This window comes from Aptenodytes patagonicus, chromosome 3, assembly GCF_965638725.1.
Source record: "Aptenodytes patagonicus chromosome 3, bAptPat1.pri.cur, whole genome shotgun sequence".
Classification (NCBI taxonomy): Eukaryota; Metazoa; Chordata; class Aves; order Sphenisciformes; family Spheniscidae; genus Aptenodytes; species Aptenodytes patagonicus.
Window position 1 is genome coordinate 78829634 of NC_134951.1, and position 15104 is coordinate 78844737.

A 15104-nucleotide genomic window follows, 5' to 3' on the forward strand; every position below is an offset into this window, starting at 1 on the left:
TGTACATATATAACTCCTTTATCCCCTAATGTTACCTGCAATATAACTAAAAATAATCACTACTTTGCAGTTCAATCTCTGATTACAGAACTGAGCTTTTATGTAGGATGTTTCTTAAATGATGTTAAACATCAGCACATGCCCATATACACACAAGAATGCAGTATGGCTCCAGTGCTGCCTCTTACTATAACACATTTTGTATCACACACTTTTTCATGATTTTTTTTCTATAAATATGCAACTGCTTGCATAAAATCATTTTGTCTAAGAATAGGATGTGACTGTTACCATACTGTAGAGTTTTGTTTAGCCTGCAAATACTCCAGTTGATACTGCAAATGGTATTTTTGTTCTTTTTATTAATATGTGAAAAGTAATCTCTGGTTTCTTACAGTACCATAAAGAAGTTGTTCGTCTGATGTCTGGAGAATTCAGGCAGAAAATTGGAGACAAATATATCAGCTTTGCCAGAAAATGGATGAATTATGTGCTAACAAAATGTGAGAGTGGCCGAGGCACTCGACCCAGGTAACAGCCAACTTGTTACTGCCATAGTAGTTTGTGTTTAAATACCATGCAGGACTTTTCACACTGTGAATAATGCTTTATTGTTTAGAAGTAGTTCTGAACTATTGATGCTTCTGGCTGTTAAATTTTGAAAGTAATTTGAATAGTGAATGCATAAAGCCAAATGAATACTCCAGCTGCTTAGCAGAAGATTTTGTGGAACACTTTGCCTCATGTTAGCTGACAGAAAATGGGAAGAAAAAGTGGAGATTGTTGGACCCAGACAATTAGAAGACTTTAGATAATGGTTATTAGGTTGGAATAAAAGTGCTATGTGATCAGGAGTCAATAAAGATTGCAGAATATGCAACAGTCATTCTCTGGGTATTCTACAGAGAAAGGAGTATTGTTTTATGCCAGTTGTGGAAACATGTACATATGGGAGCATTAGCCTCCTGTAGAAGTCCTTTTATTAGTCCCTTCTGAAAGCATCTAAAGTATGGCCCACAGATGAGGAATTTCCACTGGTGAAAATTCTTCAGGTTTATGATTGCAATAGTGGATGCGTTTGTGGATGTTTTTTGTTGTAGTCTGAAGTATTTTCTGTCTGTTGACAGCAGTGTTGACTGGGCACTGTTGACACCACTGTGCCCAGTGGTGTCTCAAATTGTGCTTACAGTCTGTGCTATGAAACTGTACTGCTGGGCACTAATGAAAAAAGTTAAAGTTACATCACTTTGAGGATGTAAACAGAGGAACTGGGAAACTGGCCCAAGCAGAATGATACCATTACTCGATTTATTTAGGTGGTTTTGCAGCATTTTGCAGCTGGTATATGAGAAATTTAATAGAATTCTTTTGCATTAAAATAGGTGCTTTACATTGATCTGTGCTAGCAGATTACACATCAGTGACAGTTTTGTTTCCTTAAAGTATAGGGCTGATCAGTGTGTCCTGGAGGTGGTTTGTTCTGCTTGCTGGAAGATGAGGAGGAAAGAGTGGGTAGGCTGAACCATGTGCAGATAGGCTAGTTAGCTTGGTGTGCTAATCTTAGAAAAACAAAAGGAAACAAAAAAAAAAAAACAAAACCCAAAACAACTTAAAAGGCTTTTTTTAGTATGTTAACAGCAAAAGGACTTAAGACGACATTCGTCCATTACTTGATGAGATTAGTCGCCTCACAAATAGGGACGAAGATGAAGCAGAGACATTTAATGCCTTCTTTGCTTCTGTCTTTAACACAAATGATGCACCCTGGAGCCCTGGGTTGGAGGACTACAACTAGGGGAGTGATAAGCTCCAAGACTTTCAGCTTGTACAAGATTTGCTACTGCAGTGGAATGCATGCAAGTCTATGGGGCCTGATGGAATTCATTCCAAGGTACTGAAGAAGTTGGCCGATGTTATTGCGAGACCTCTCTGTTATTTATCAGTGGTCTTTGGAATCTGGAGAGGTTCCCCTTGACTGGAAGCTAGCAAACGTTACTCCAATTTTTAAGAAGGGCAAGAGAGAAGACCCTGGTAATAATAGGCCTGTCAGTCACACTTCAGTTCCTGGTAAAATTATGGAGAAGATTATTCTGGGAGTTATTGAAAAACACTTCAGAGACAGTGTAGTCATTGGTCAAAGTCAACATGGGTTCATGGAGGGCAAGCCATGCCTTACTAACTAAATATCCCCTTATGACAAGGTTACCCACCTAGTGGACGAAGAGAAGGCACTGGATGTGATTGTTTGTTTGTGGGTTGTTTTTTTTTAATTATTATTTTAGCAAAGCTTTTGACACCATCTCTCACAATATCCTTGTGGACAAATTGTCCAGCATACAGGTAGACATGTGCACAATATGATGGGTGAACAATTGGCTGAAGAGTTGGGCTCAAAGAGTTGGAGTTACATGGGGTAACATCTGTCTGGTGGCCAGTCACTAGGGTGTTCCTCAGGGTTCAATTTTAGGGCCAGTTCTCTTCAATGTTTTTATCAATGATCTGGACACAGGAGTTGAGTACATACTAAGTAAGTTTGCCAACGATACTAAATTAGGAGGAGCCATTGATTCCCTTGAGGGCAGAGAGGCCTTACAGAGAGATCTTGATAGATTATGAGTGCTGGGTAATCACCAACCTTATGAAATTTAACAAGGAAAAATGTCAGATTTTGCACCTTGGAGTGGTGTAATCCTGGATATACATATAGATCGGGGCCAAGAGGTTGGAGTGCAGCGCTGCAGAAAGGGATCTCGGGGTTCTGGTTGATGGTAAGCTCTATGTGAGTCAACAATGTGCCCTGGTGGCGAAAAGGGCTAACCATATCCTGGGGTGCATTAGGCACAGTATAGCTAACCAGTTGAAAGAAGTGATTTTCCCACCATACTTAGCATTGGTGCAGCCTCACCTCGAGTACTGTGTGCACTTTTGGGCACCACAATATAAGAAGGATGTAAAAATGTTACAGTATGTCTAAAGGAGGGCAACGAAGATGGTGAAAGGACTAGAAGGTAAGACTTATGAGGAGCGGCTGAGAATACTAGGTTTGCTCAGCTTAGAGAAGAGGAGGCTGAGGGCTGACCTCATTGCTCTCTACAACTTCCTCATGAGGGGGAGTGGAGGGGGAGGTGCTGATCTCATCTCTCTGGTGTCTGGTGATAGGACGTGAGGGGATGGATTAAAGCTGCATTGGGGGAAGTTCAGATTGGATATTAGGAAAAAGTTCTTCACTGAGTGGGCGGTCAAGCACTGAAACAAGCTCCCCAGGGAAGTGGTCATGGCCCCAGGCCTGTCAGTGTTCAAGAAGCATTTGGACAATGCTCTTAAATATACAGTTTAACTTTCAGGTTGCCCTGTGTGGAGTCAGGAGTTGGACTCTGATGATCCTTGTGGGTCCCCTTCCAACTCGGAATGTCCTATGATTCTATGAATTCGGGCAGGGGACATAGTGGTTTGGCTTGTTGCCAACATATTATGAGTGAATTGGTGATGCTGTTCCTGAAGATAGCACAGATAAGAGTTGAGATATGTAGCAAGGCCTGCTCACTTTAGTTGGCAGTGTCCTTGCTAAAATCAGACTTTGTCCGAATATAACTTGGCAAATATTAATACAAGCTAAATATATTACCTCATATATTAATCCATTTTCTTACAAAGCTTTTATCATATTTTTCAGAGGAAAAATAAGTAACTGCCATTTACTGTTGTTGGATGTTGTTGAAACTCTTATGATGGCTTTAGCTGAAGAGCAATTCACTTTCTGTCCTTTCTTTTTCTTTGAGATAGGTGGGCAACTCAAGGTTTTGATTTTCTTCAAGCCATTGAGCCGGCATTTATTTCAGCTCTCCCAGAAGATGACTTCTTGGTATGGAATAAGTTATTCTGCTTGTTGTTTATTTCTAAATACATGTGAAGCTATCAGTATATGTTATCAGGGATATTTTTTATACAGCTATGTCTGAATACAGATGCTGTTCTGAAACAATTGCTGTTGTATATAACTGATGATGTTGATACCTCTTCAGTTTTTAAGATTCTGAATAGAGTACGCTTGTGACCATTGGCATTAATGTTTTCAGATTGCTGACAAAGTTGCTGGTACTGTCTTGGGAGGCTATCTCCATTTGTCTCTTGGGAAATTTGACAGGACCTCTTCTGCAGAGTTACAATTTATAGTTGTCATAATAAATTTCTCAATATAAGCTTTTGAGGCTTAGTTAGCACCCAGAGTTCATTTATGGGTATGAATATAAAATCACAATTGTTTAAAGGTATTTCTTCAAATTGTGTCAGTGTGAAACAGACTTTAAAGCATCTTTGTTTTGTATTTACTATGTAAAAAGTAGTAGACTAAAACTGGCTTTTTTGTATGCTCTGCCTTCCCCGTTTTCCTGTGGAAATAAAATTCTGAGAATTTATTTCTCTGATCTTGGTACAGTACTACAGAGATGTGAAAGCACAGTTGCCACAAAATAGCAGAATGTGAGTGTCGGCATCCCTGATTTTTATTAATTTCAGGATGTGTTATGAAATGCCAACCACATTAATCTTACGTAATACAGAAACTGTATAGTTTAGGTTTTTTCACATACATTTTTATCAAGAGCTCCCAAGTAAGTTATGTAAGTAACTTACATGTGTGCGTTGTTGGGAAAGGGTTGTCTGCCTAAATGGCAGAGTTAAGCTTGTATTTGAAATACACTAATACTTTAGCTTTAGGAAGTAGCCCCTCAACTTTATTTGCTTTGACACAGTTTCTAAAACACCTGGTATTTTGAAGAGTAATACATGTATATTTTAGTGATACTGTCTTGCTAGAGATCTCTTCAGTATTTAGAGGGAGGCTTCTAAGGAGGAAAGAAGCTCAGAAAATCTAATGTTGCCTTTGACATTATAAACTGGTAACTTTGTCCAAAAATGGAATTGATAACCTTGTTGTGACCTTGAAGGAGAGTTAAAAAGCAATCATGCGTGAGTTTGTTTCTGTTGACTGATAACTATCTACGATATCACGGCACTTCTTCAAATAGAATGTTTTTATGACAGAGGTTTCACATGTACCGAGAAAAGAATTCAGAGCCAGTGTTATTTAAGATGGAGTGAAGTCAGACTTTGAGCAAGTGGGAGAGAAAGGTGGGAAACAAAAACCTTAACTGCATTTCTGAACTTTTGCTTTCTTAACTGCATTTCAGTTTTGGAGAGCGTCACTTGAAGCCACTTTGTTTAATCTGACTCCTGTATAACACAGGTCATGGCATTTCACCTAGAAATGCGTATGTCGATCCTAATCTCTTATTTAAATAATACCTGATGTCATAGAAGAAGGGCAGTCTAGATCTAAAGCTGAGATTCTAGCTCAGTCTGGGTTGATAAGATATGCCAATCACAGACTAAACACTCTTTTTCTTTTTTTTTTTCCTTCTTTAAGTTGTGGGGTTTTTTTGTTAATCTAGCTTCAAGTTCCTGGTCTTCACTAAGTTTCTGAATTTCTGGAAGAAATTTTGACTAGTCTGAATGACTGGTGTATAGAAGTGGCCTTCATAGCAACTGTACCTAAGAACATAATTTTAATTCTTTATTGTGAAGACATATTTTATCCCTGGTGTTCTGACAAGTAAATTGAACCAGAGGAAGATTTAATAACTTGTCCAAGGTTACATACACAGTTAATAGTACACCCAGTAATTAGGCTCAGATTGCCTGAGCCCCAGTTCAGTGGTTTAACTATTAAACACCCTTCCGTGAAAGTTTTGCTAACTTCATGGGCAGATAAGGAACGTGGATTTCTTTTAATATGCAGTGCTTCATATTTGTTGTTTTACAGACTTTAGTCTTGTGATTCAGGCTGTCATACTCTCACCCATTTTCTTTGGGTGTTTCTTCTTGGGTTGGGGAGAGGGAGGGCAGAGGAGGTTGTTGCAACTTTTTCCAGCACGCTTGATTTTTAATTTTATTTACAATGGATATTTTTAAGTTCCACTAGCTTTATATTATGTAATGTTCTTTATGATGTATCATTGTTCAGTTCTTATGGTTATGTAATTTTGACAAGGCCAAAAGGCAAGACAAGACTAAGACTTCTAGCTTAAAAAAAAAAAGATCAACGTAGTCAAAACCCTAATGTGAATCCAGAACTTTAATATAATTGATAGAATGTGGGGGTGCTTACTTGACAGATTACACACTTAACCAGTGTCATTTTATTACTGCTAGCTTTACCATATGACTGTTGGCTCTCTTGAACATAAAACATCACAACTTTTTCTGTTTGTCTTTTCTAGAGTTTACAAGCTCTGATGAATGAGTGCATTGGCCATGTTATTGGAAAACCACACAGTCCTGTTACAGGTTTGTACCTTGGTAAGGCAGAAGTTACTGGCATTTGTTGTGGAGCTTTGCTGCTATTGTTACAGAATTTTGATTGTAAAGTAATTTTAAAATGCTAGAAATACCAATAAAAGTATTTTTAAGTTTTAAGTTTTTCATGATTGTTGATGTGAAACCATTATTGCCTGACAAAATATAAATAAATACATGGGGGTTTTACTCAAGAACTTTAAAAGCTTTACAGATGCTTTCCTCTGATTTTTGTCCTTGAATCCCTGTGAAGTCTTGCAGATCTTCTGGAAAAAGATTGTGATTTTTTTAAAGGTTGGGTAAAGAAGTGATTATAACTTTAAGGAGGCAGTTACAGCTTCCTCTCCCAAAATTTAATTGTGGCACTGCAGATATTTACACTGCTGATGGACTTTATATAAGTATTGAGGTACAGAGGATTTACACCTGGGGGCTTGACGATAGAGCTGTGGGAAATAGTTCTCCAATATCACAAAATTTGTCATAGTGTAAAAATTATCTTTGGCATTAGAGTGACATCAACATATTTCATTGTTTATCTTGAGAAAAGGATGTTTCCTCAGCTGTGTTTCCCTTTTACATATCTCTTTCTCAGCACTGTTTCTCTCTTTCTCCTCCCAAGTCCATTGACTGGTTTAACTTTCAAAATACCACGTCTTCTTTTCTTTCTCCTGATGTCCGCTTCCCGGACAGGGTTGATGGCAGAAGACATGAAGGGAAGGTAATTTGACTCAAGCAAGAGGAGGTTTTTCAGTATTTCAGGAAAGTTTCAGTTTTGATATAATTTTGATGAGAAACTCTTATAGCTGAGAAACCTTTCACAATGAAGGCCAGTCCAATCCTTTGGAAAGAAGCATAGTCTAAAATAAATTTTAGGCAAATTCTGTACTGTGACGCAAAACCTGTACATTGACTTTTGATACTGTTGTTCAGAGGAAGGCCCATTTTAGGTAAATCACTAGCACGATGATGCCAAAGTACCGAAACTCTTATAAATGCTATTGCAGACACAGCAGATGACACTAACTAAATTGCTTGACAGCTTTTGGCTCAGAGGCATGGGGAGGGGGTGACACAGATGGATGGCGCAGACTTGAACAGCAGGCTGAAACTTTAATACATGTGAAAGAAACATTAACTAAACGTACACTGTATCCTGGCTGCAGATATTGCAGATACCCCTTTCTGTCTTGTGGTCAGGAGAAAAATAATAATTCCTAGTTCCATTTGCATACCGTGTTGAGGGACTTAAACCCGCTGTGATCTTTACCCCTTTTCCCAAAGCTTCCCAGACACAACTGAGGATCCAGTTGTGTTCATGCTGCTGCCTGTAGGCACATAGCTGTGGGTCTCCTGGTGTTTTATCCTGTCTTTTTGCTTTGTGAAACAGCCTATGTCCACCCACGTGGGTTAGGTTCTGCCTTCTGGGTCTTCCGCTAGTGTCCTTGTGAATTATAACAGGACAACATCTGGCCCTGGCATCTTTTACTTGTCCTGGTAGTGCAAACAAGGCAGAAACTCAGCTCACTGATTAACCTAGCCTGGCAGAAAGTACTGACTCATGTTTTGATGGGCAGTCAGCTATCTTGCGATGTGACTGCCACAATATTTTTCTGGCTAATTAAGGAGGGGTTGAGGGAAGGGGAAGATGCTGCAGACTACTCTTACAGGCACTGAATGAGCTAAGCGTGAGGACAATGACGGCTCATTTAGGTTTGACCCTGTCCCTTTGTACCACTTCCTTGGTGCAGACTGTCAAGGGGGCCATTAGTATGGGTAAAACTGCCATATGTGGGTTTTTTCCCCAGCTCATTCTGCTTTCTATTATTGTCTGCAAAAACTAATTCTGATCCAAAAGGAACATAATAACACTGTTTGCTTTTTAATTATTATTTGGTTTGTTGATATTTATTTTGCAATAAGATAACAAAACATCTGTAATCTGTGAAGTTGAAATAATGAAGATGTAATTTTAGTGAAGTAAGTACACATCTTCTAATTCCTAATTTTTAATTCACTGGAGAATTTTCATTATTTTATAGATGAGTTACGTGATACAATAAAATGAATAATATTAATACATACAATTTATGTATTTAAAATTGGAATAATTTGGATTTTTCTTAAAGGATAAGAAAATATGTGCCAGTTCACACTTAACTCTGTAAAATAGGATTTTTTTTTTTAAATTTTGTGTCTTGAAATGGCCCTAACAGAGGTTTTTCTGACATCTGAGTAAATGTGCTACCTTTTTTATGTTTGCAGCTATTCATCGAAACAGTCCCCGTCCTGTAAAAGTACCTCGGTGCCATAGTGATCCACCAAATCCTCATCTTATCATCCCCACGCCTGAAGGCTTCAGGTATTTAGCATTAGTACAGAGTTCTAAACTAGTTTATCCTCTCTTGGCTATGCTGTTAGTAAGTGGAACACCTTTTCTTCCCTGTTGAGGGCAAAGCAGCTAGAAAAAATTAGCATGTTAGTGATCCGAATTTTATCGATGTGCTTTTAAGGACAATATAGTTTCTCTTTCTCTCCCCACCCCCCCCCCAATTTTACAGTTATTTTACAGTTTTTATTGATGCATGCTTTCTCACTTTGAAGTCATTCTTATCCCCTTTGTCTTTCCTGAAAACAGTGTTTCAATGTAACAAGCTTTAATTCAGTGAAAACTGCTCATTAACAAGACTTTTATGTCCTTCCCCACTTTGAATGTCTGCATACATGCCTGTGACAATGCTTTCTGTAGTTTAGCATAGGTAAGACTTAAAAATGTAGCATTCTGGAATATGGTGGCATTTCTGCGTCATTACCAACCTGCTGTGAAGGAGCTTAAAACAATGGATGGTTTTGCTTCCCTTTGAAAGTGTTGACATGAGAATTAATGCAAAAATAGTTTTTAAAAATTTCAAAATAAACTTTGCCATGCATATTTTTACACAGAGGACCTTATTTTTCAAGATGATCAGCACAGTGTCAAACTCTACACTTGACTTTTTTTTTTTTTTTGAAAGTTGCTTAGCTGTTGGCAGAAGCTAGTACTACTCTAAAGATTTGGAGATTTTTATTTTGAAGATTATTATTGTACATATTGGCAGCCCCTGAAGCTTCTGAGACCCAGAATTATTCCACATAACAGTCTTTATGTACTTGAAAACCTTTTAAAATCGGGACTCATTATGCACACTTCAAAATTTTATTTTTAAAATAAACTTTCAACTCCATACACTTTTTTATTTTTTTTTAAACTGTTTCCTGAAGTTTTTCTTCTTGCCACAGCACGCGGAGTGTCCCTTGTGATGCACGGAACCATTGCAGCGTTGCTGTCAGTCGCCCCGCTCCTGTCGGTAGCGACTCAGCTCAACCCAAACCTGTCAGCGGTGCAAATGATACCAGGTAGCTCCGCTCCATGACGTAGCAGCCTCATTCTACTTACATCACCCATATAACTGTTTCTGCATACTTGCATCCTAATAGATCATTTGCACCATGCTTTTCCGTCCCATCATGTCTTCCACTGGCTCCTTCCTTCATGTTTGACTTGAGCAAAATCTTACGTCTTAGAAGTAGATAAGACCGCTTTCAGACTTAAAATGACTAGCAGTATGGTAGTTAAAGCATGCGGTTCTGACGTAGATTACAAATTTGCTCGGTAAAAATGTCCATGAAATTAACGTATGCCAGTCAGTTCATTGGTATCATTTTACTAAATAATTAGTATTGATAACTAACACTTTGCACTAAGATGACTATAACATGCAAATAAGCCCAAGGATTTTTTTTTTTTAATGTTAGCTAACACTTTTGGTATTGTTATGGTCTGCCATAAATATTTTGAAATACTATATAGTGGCAAACACAGAATTAAACATGTAAGTTTTCAGGAAGGTTTTTTTATTTCTTGCTACACCTTTGGCTTCTTAGGGTTGTGCAGAATACACTTAATATGAAAGAAACCATTCCTGTATCAGAATATGTAACAGAAACCACTCCCGTATCGTCTGTTTGCAGAGGTCACGAGTGAATTTTTTTGGCAGACCTATGTTAGTATCTTTCTTGCTTTTTGGCCTCTGATTTGGCTGTTACATTTCAGACTGTTGGTGTTCCTTCTTCCCATACCACAGTCAGACCGTTGGCATATCTCCCAAGTTTTCTAAATTTACTCTTTTTTTCCTTTTCTTTTTTTTTCCCCCTGCACCCCTGACTGTGAAAATCCTGCTATTCACACAATGATATTATCTTAGGGTTTATAAATAGCATTTTGGATTCTTATTTCTACTGCAGAGTACCAAAAGCTGTCTTGTACAAGAGATTCGTATGAACGGAGACACATGATCTGACTGTATCACACAGCCGTAGAGAAAAGAAAGAACAGGTAGTAAAGGAACAACAGATTGATGGTGACCAAAGTGAACTTAGATATGATTTGATTATGAATTATTTATTTTTTAATAATTAATTTTCAATTGTTAGCCAGCAAACCATCGTGGTTTGTAGATTTATTACCAGATGCACAGCAGAAGCATGCGTTAAGGTGTTAAGAGGGAAGTAAGTTGCCACTTTTTATACAAAATCTTTCCTGCAACTCTTTTCAGTTTATTTTTATGATAAGATGTGACTTGCACCCTACAGTAGCCTCTAGATGTACAGCTTGTGAGTATGGGCCCTTTTTTTTTTGGTTGAAAATACATCCTGAATTTTTGTCATTCAAACTACATGTGTTTATTATATATCATTCATGCTTCTGTTTTAAACCCCCTGTTGAAAAAGACAGAATAGGCAGTAGTCTGCAGCACTACGCACTTGAAAAGCCCTTTTCAAGTAAGTAACATTCTAGAGAATTTTCACTGAGAGGTTCTGGCAGCTTTATAAGCTGACAGGGCGATGGTTAATTAGTATTTATGATTTTGAAAATGCAGAACTTGTGTAAAGACTGATTGTAAAACAAACAACATATGAAGGGGATTTTTTTCTAGAATACGTACAGCACTTTGAGCCAAGGCATATCTTTGACGTTAGTTAATTTTTCAGGAGGGAGATAGGAGACTAGTTTTTAATAGTTGTAGGCTTTGTTGTGATTTTATACCACTCAATGCAACTGTCAGGTTTATAATTTGACACGCTTGAATACAGTGGTATATTCTTTTAATGTTTTCTGCATGTGTGTCCTACACAAATACTGATCAAAGTGTGAAGGTTGGCATTTTGACAGTTTCTTCTAGTTCAAGAAGATAGTCATTAGGAAGAAAAGAAATGAGAATTCTACTTCTTAGCTGCAATCAAATGCATAATACTTTAATGGATTGTAACATGAAAGTTGATGTGAATGCAGCATTTTAGTCGAATTGCCTAGGCCTGTTTTTCAAACACTTGTATTTTTCTTAGAGCTCTCAGTTTTTACTTTTCTAATGCTTATTAGTAAAATATCCCATGATTTTTTTTTTTTAATGTACTGCCTGGATTTTTAAGTAGCATTGTTTAACCCCCTGTATTACCTAGGAAGAATTTGAAGAAAAAAAATATAAAGCAGAGACAGGGTTTTGGAGGCTGTTGGGGTTTTTTTAGGGGTTTTGTTTATTGAGGAAGGCAAAATACTACAACGTAATATATTTATAGCAAATTTCTTTGTTCAATATAGTTAAAAGAAAGTTGCAAACTTTAACAGATTGCAGTCTTAATTATGGATTTCATTTATTTGTGCTCCAAAAGAGAAATGGAATCTGTTGGATCAAGAAAGTGTTTTGTATGCAAGAAGCGTGGGATCCAGCTGCTGGAATAGCACAGAAACAGAAACTTTGTACGCTTTTCAGAAACTCTTTAGACATTTATGACATGATTGTAGGCATTAAATATCTATAAAAAATTGAATGTGGGAACTTGATAAATCAGTTGTACTAGGCAGTGCGTAGTGCACAAATGCCACCATAGTTCTATTGAAGTTTTTCTTTTAAAAAAAAAAAAAAAAAAAAAAATCAGTTTAATATAACTAGAAGGTAAAATCCAAAGCAGCAATACCTGGTTGTTTACACTGAGCTTTCTGATGGTTATACATTTACAGTATGTTCATACTAATGACCTTTAGAAATGTTTAATTTCTGAGCTAGCTGGGGTTATTATTCATCATTTTATATTTATCCAGGACTGGAGCAGAAATTTAGCAAGCCGCCTTCTCTCTTATTCTATTTCTTTGCCTAATAACATGCACACAGTCTTTCTGGACACACACAGTAAAAGATCTGGGTGGCTAAGATGGGCCTGAAATGGATTTTAGTCACCTGCATTCAAAGCTATGATACTTAAGGTCCTCTGTTCAGCTACTACCTCATTTTAGAGGTGGTTTAGCTTTGCTTGGTTTTAGGCTCTTTGTGCATCTAGAATTGTTGTTCTGTATGTGCTGAGAATAACCTCAGCCTTCTTGCTGATTAAAACCTCGACTTCCTGAAGAGTACCGAGGATTTTCACTAGTTCAGTTTCAGTTCCCTCTCAAACTTGAAAGATCTAGTTGGCAGTAGTAGGGAGTGCAAAGCAAGCATCGTATTGAGAACGTTCGCATAGGAATGGGGTGTCTTGGGTTTTGGCTTCTGTTCTCAAGATTGTGAAGATTGTCTCTCTTTTTTTTTTTTTTTTTTTTCTTTTTTCTTTTAATATTATTAGGTAATAATTGGATACAATTTGGAAGCAATTTTAGGGCTGTAGGGAAGTCCTTTCATAGGTGTGTGCACTTTGTGATGCCAGGTATCTTTCAACTTTTTGTAGTTGTTGGCTTTCAGTGAAGGATTTAACGATGTTCCCCGCTTTCCAGTAATGTTTAGCTCATACCTCTAAAGTGTTGTGTTAAAGGAGGCATCAGTCACAGCGCTTCCCGACCATGCTTTAAAAATTGAAAGAGAGCCTCGTCCAAAAGGGAGGAGTTGTATAAAGACTTTAATGAGGAATTTATGGCTCTAAAACATGGGTGGATTGATCGATGTCTTGGGCTGGAGAAAAGGTTCCTGAAGATTTAAGGATTTAAGACTCATTTCTCTCAGTATTGTTTCCCTTTCTGTTCAGCGTGCTTATTCATCTGGGTCTCAGTCTGAGGTATCTAATTCTGCTCTGTGCTGTGTGGAGGAGCTAGGGCCTCCAAGCAGTCAAGCTGATGTCGTTTAACACTGTCCTTCCTGTCAGCTGGCTTGTGGCTCTTCCCACTAGTTTTGACTTAATGATTATGGACTATGACTGTATCTGCAGCACACTAGGAGCATATGAATTCAGTTACCACCCTTCATCTGATAACGTGGCTCACGTTATCACCCAGCTGAATCACTTCAGATTGTACATCCAAACCTGGCACTAGCTGCATCCTGCAGCAGCTGTCTTAGTAGTATGTTACAAGTCATTAAAATGGATTCTGTTGTTATGGACAAGTAACAGTTTCAAGTAGTTTATGCTTTTGAAGCTTAGGGTTTTTTCACAGAGTGGCGTAACTAAAATTATATAACAAGTCTTCATTTGGGGGGAAAAAAAGCATAGAAAGGGTTTTCAGTTTACCTCTCAGCATCAGTTTCTCTTTCATGTTACTTTCATAGTTCATGCCCTAGGCTTCAGAGGTTCTTTCTCTTTAAAACTGCAGTTAAATCGTCAGTAGTAGTTATTTAGTGCAATGCTAAGTTAATTAGTACAATGGCTTTTTTTAACAGGGGTTCCAGTGTCCCTGAAAATGATCGACTGGCTTCAATAGCAGCTGAGTTGCAGTTCAGATCCCTTAGTCGTCACTCCAGTCCCACTGAAGAGCGAGAAGGTGCTTGTTACAGTAACAGATTGTGACCTGGATGTGCAGATGATTTATGTCATTAACATGTTTCTCTCTGTTCCAAGTTCTTACCCTTTCCAAAAAACTTTTTCACCTTTTTCCATTCAAAAAGCTTAGATTTTTAACTTGTAGGCTTATATTGTAGTCTTATATTGTCAGAGTAAGTTATTCTGTTCTCAGACATACCCATTATTCTCTTACCTTTCATATTGTTTCTGAATTGTACCTGAAGGAATTTCCTGGTATCTTACTAAGTTACAGTGTTCAAAATGAAATGAGTAACATGATTGCTGTATTATATACCCCATTTGATAGTAAATTTCTAAATGCTGTTAATGAGGTATGAACTGGACAGTGAAGAGTTTTCTATCCAGTTCTTTAACTACCACTGCGGTATTCTTTCAAATATGCGGTATATCTTTCAAATAACAGCAAGTATTTGTATCCTGGAAGAAGGGACAGGGTGTGTGACTTGATGTCCTGATCAGGGCTCCTCCTTCAGGTTTCCCCAGCCCCTGTGTATGTGGTATTTATTACAACAAGTACTTTGAAACAATGATTGTTAAGATAGTGTGTTCTGTGCAAATTAAAATGAAGTACAAAATCCCAAGCGAAGTAGAGCTGATATTGTGGTCATCCTGCAAAATGAAGTGGATTTTGAAGAAAGAAATGCTTTAAAAATTTATACAAAGAGGTGTGGGGGATTTTTTTGGTTTGTTTTTTTTAAGCAGACGTTGAAAATATTGTCTGCCTCATGCTTACTCCTTTTTTTTGTGTATCTGTATGAATGGGAAACTGGCTTAGGTTGGAATGAATACAGGTCTTTTTCTAAGGAACCTTAGAAGATTGTTTTCCTACGGATTTCTTACATATTTGATTCTGGGTGCCCTGACTTGAAGTGCTTCCCTCAGTTGTGGAAGGAGATCTCTGTTCCTGTATAAATTAAATCCTATTTCAG

The 15104-nt window shown here is 37.7% G+C and overlaps 1 protein-coding gene across 8 annotated transcripts in view; it reads left to right on the forward strand.

Moving 5' to 3' along the window:
* The window catches only part of MAP3K4 (mitogen-activated protein kinase kinase kinase 4), a 77293-nt gene that overhangs the window by 46597 nt on the left and 15592 nt on the right, over nucleotides 1-15104 (forward strand). For 5 of the 8 annotated variants that reach the window (XM_076333947.1, XM_076333949.1, XM_076333952.1 and 2 more), the window contains 6 exons: nucleotides 398-531; nucleotides 3784-3862; nucleotides 6279-6357; nucleotides 8620-8716; nucleotides 9634-9750; nucleotides 14034-14134. In XM_076333947.1, coding sequence (XP_076190062.1) covers nucleotides 398-531; nucleotides 3784-3862; nucleotides 6279-6357; nucleotides 8620-8716; nucleotides 9634-9750; nucleotides 14034-14134 — 607 coding nt within the window. The remainder of the gene's footprint in view (nucleotides 1-397; nucleotides 532-3783; nucleotides 3863-6278; nucleotides 6358-8619; nucleotides 8717-9633; nucleotides 9751-14033; nucleotides 14135-15104) is intronic. The other 3 variants (XM_076333948.1, XM_076333950.1, XM_076333951.1) reach the window with 3 other exon arrangements.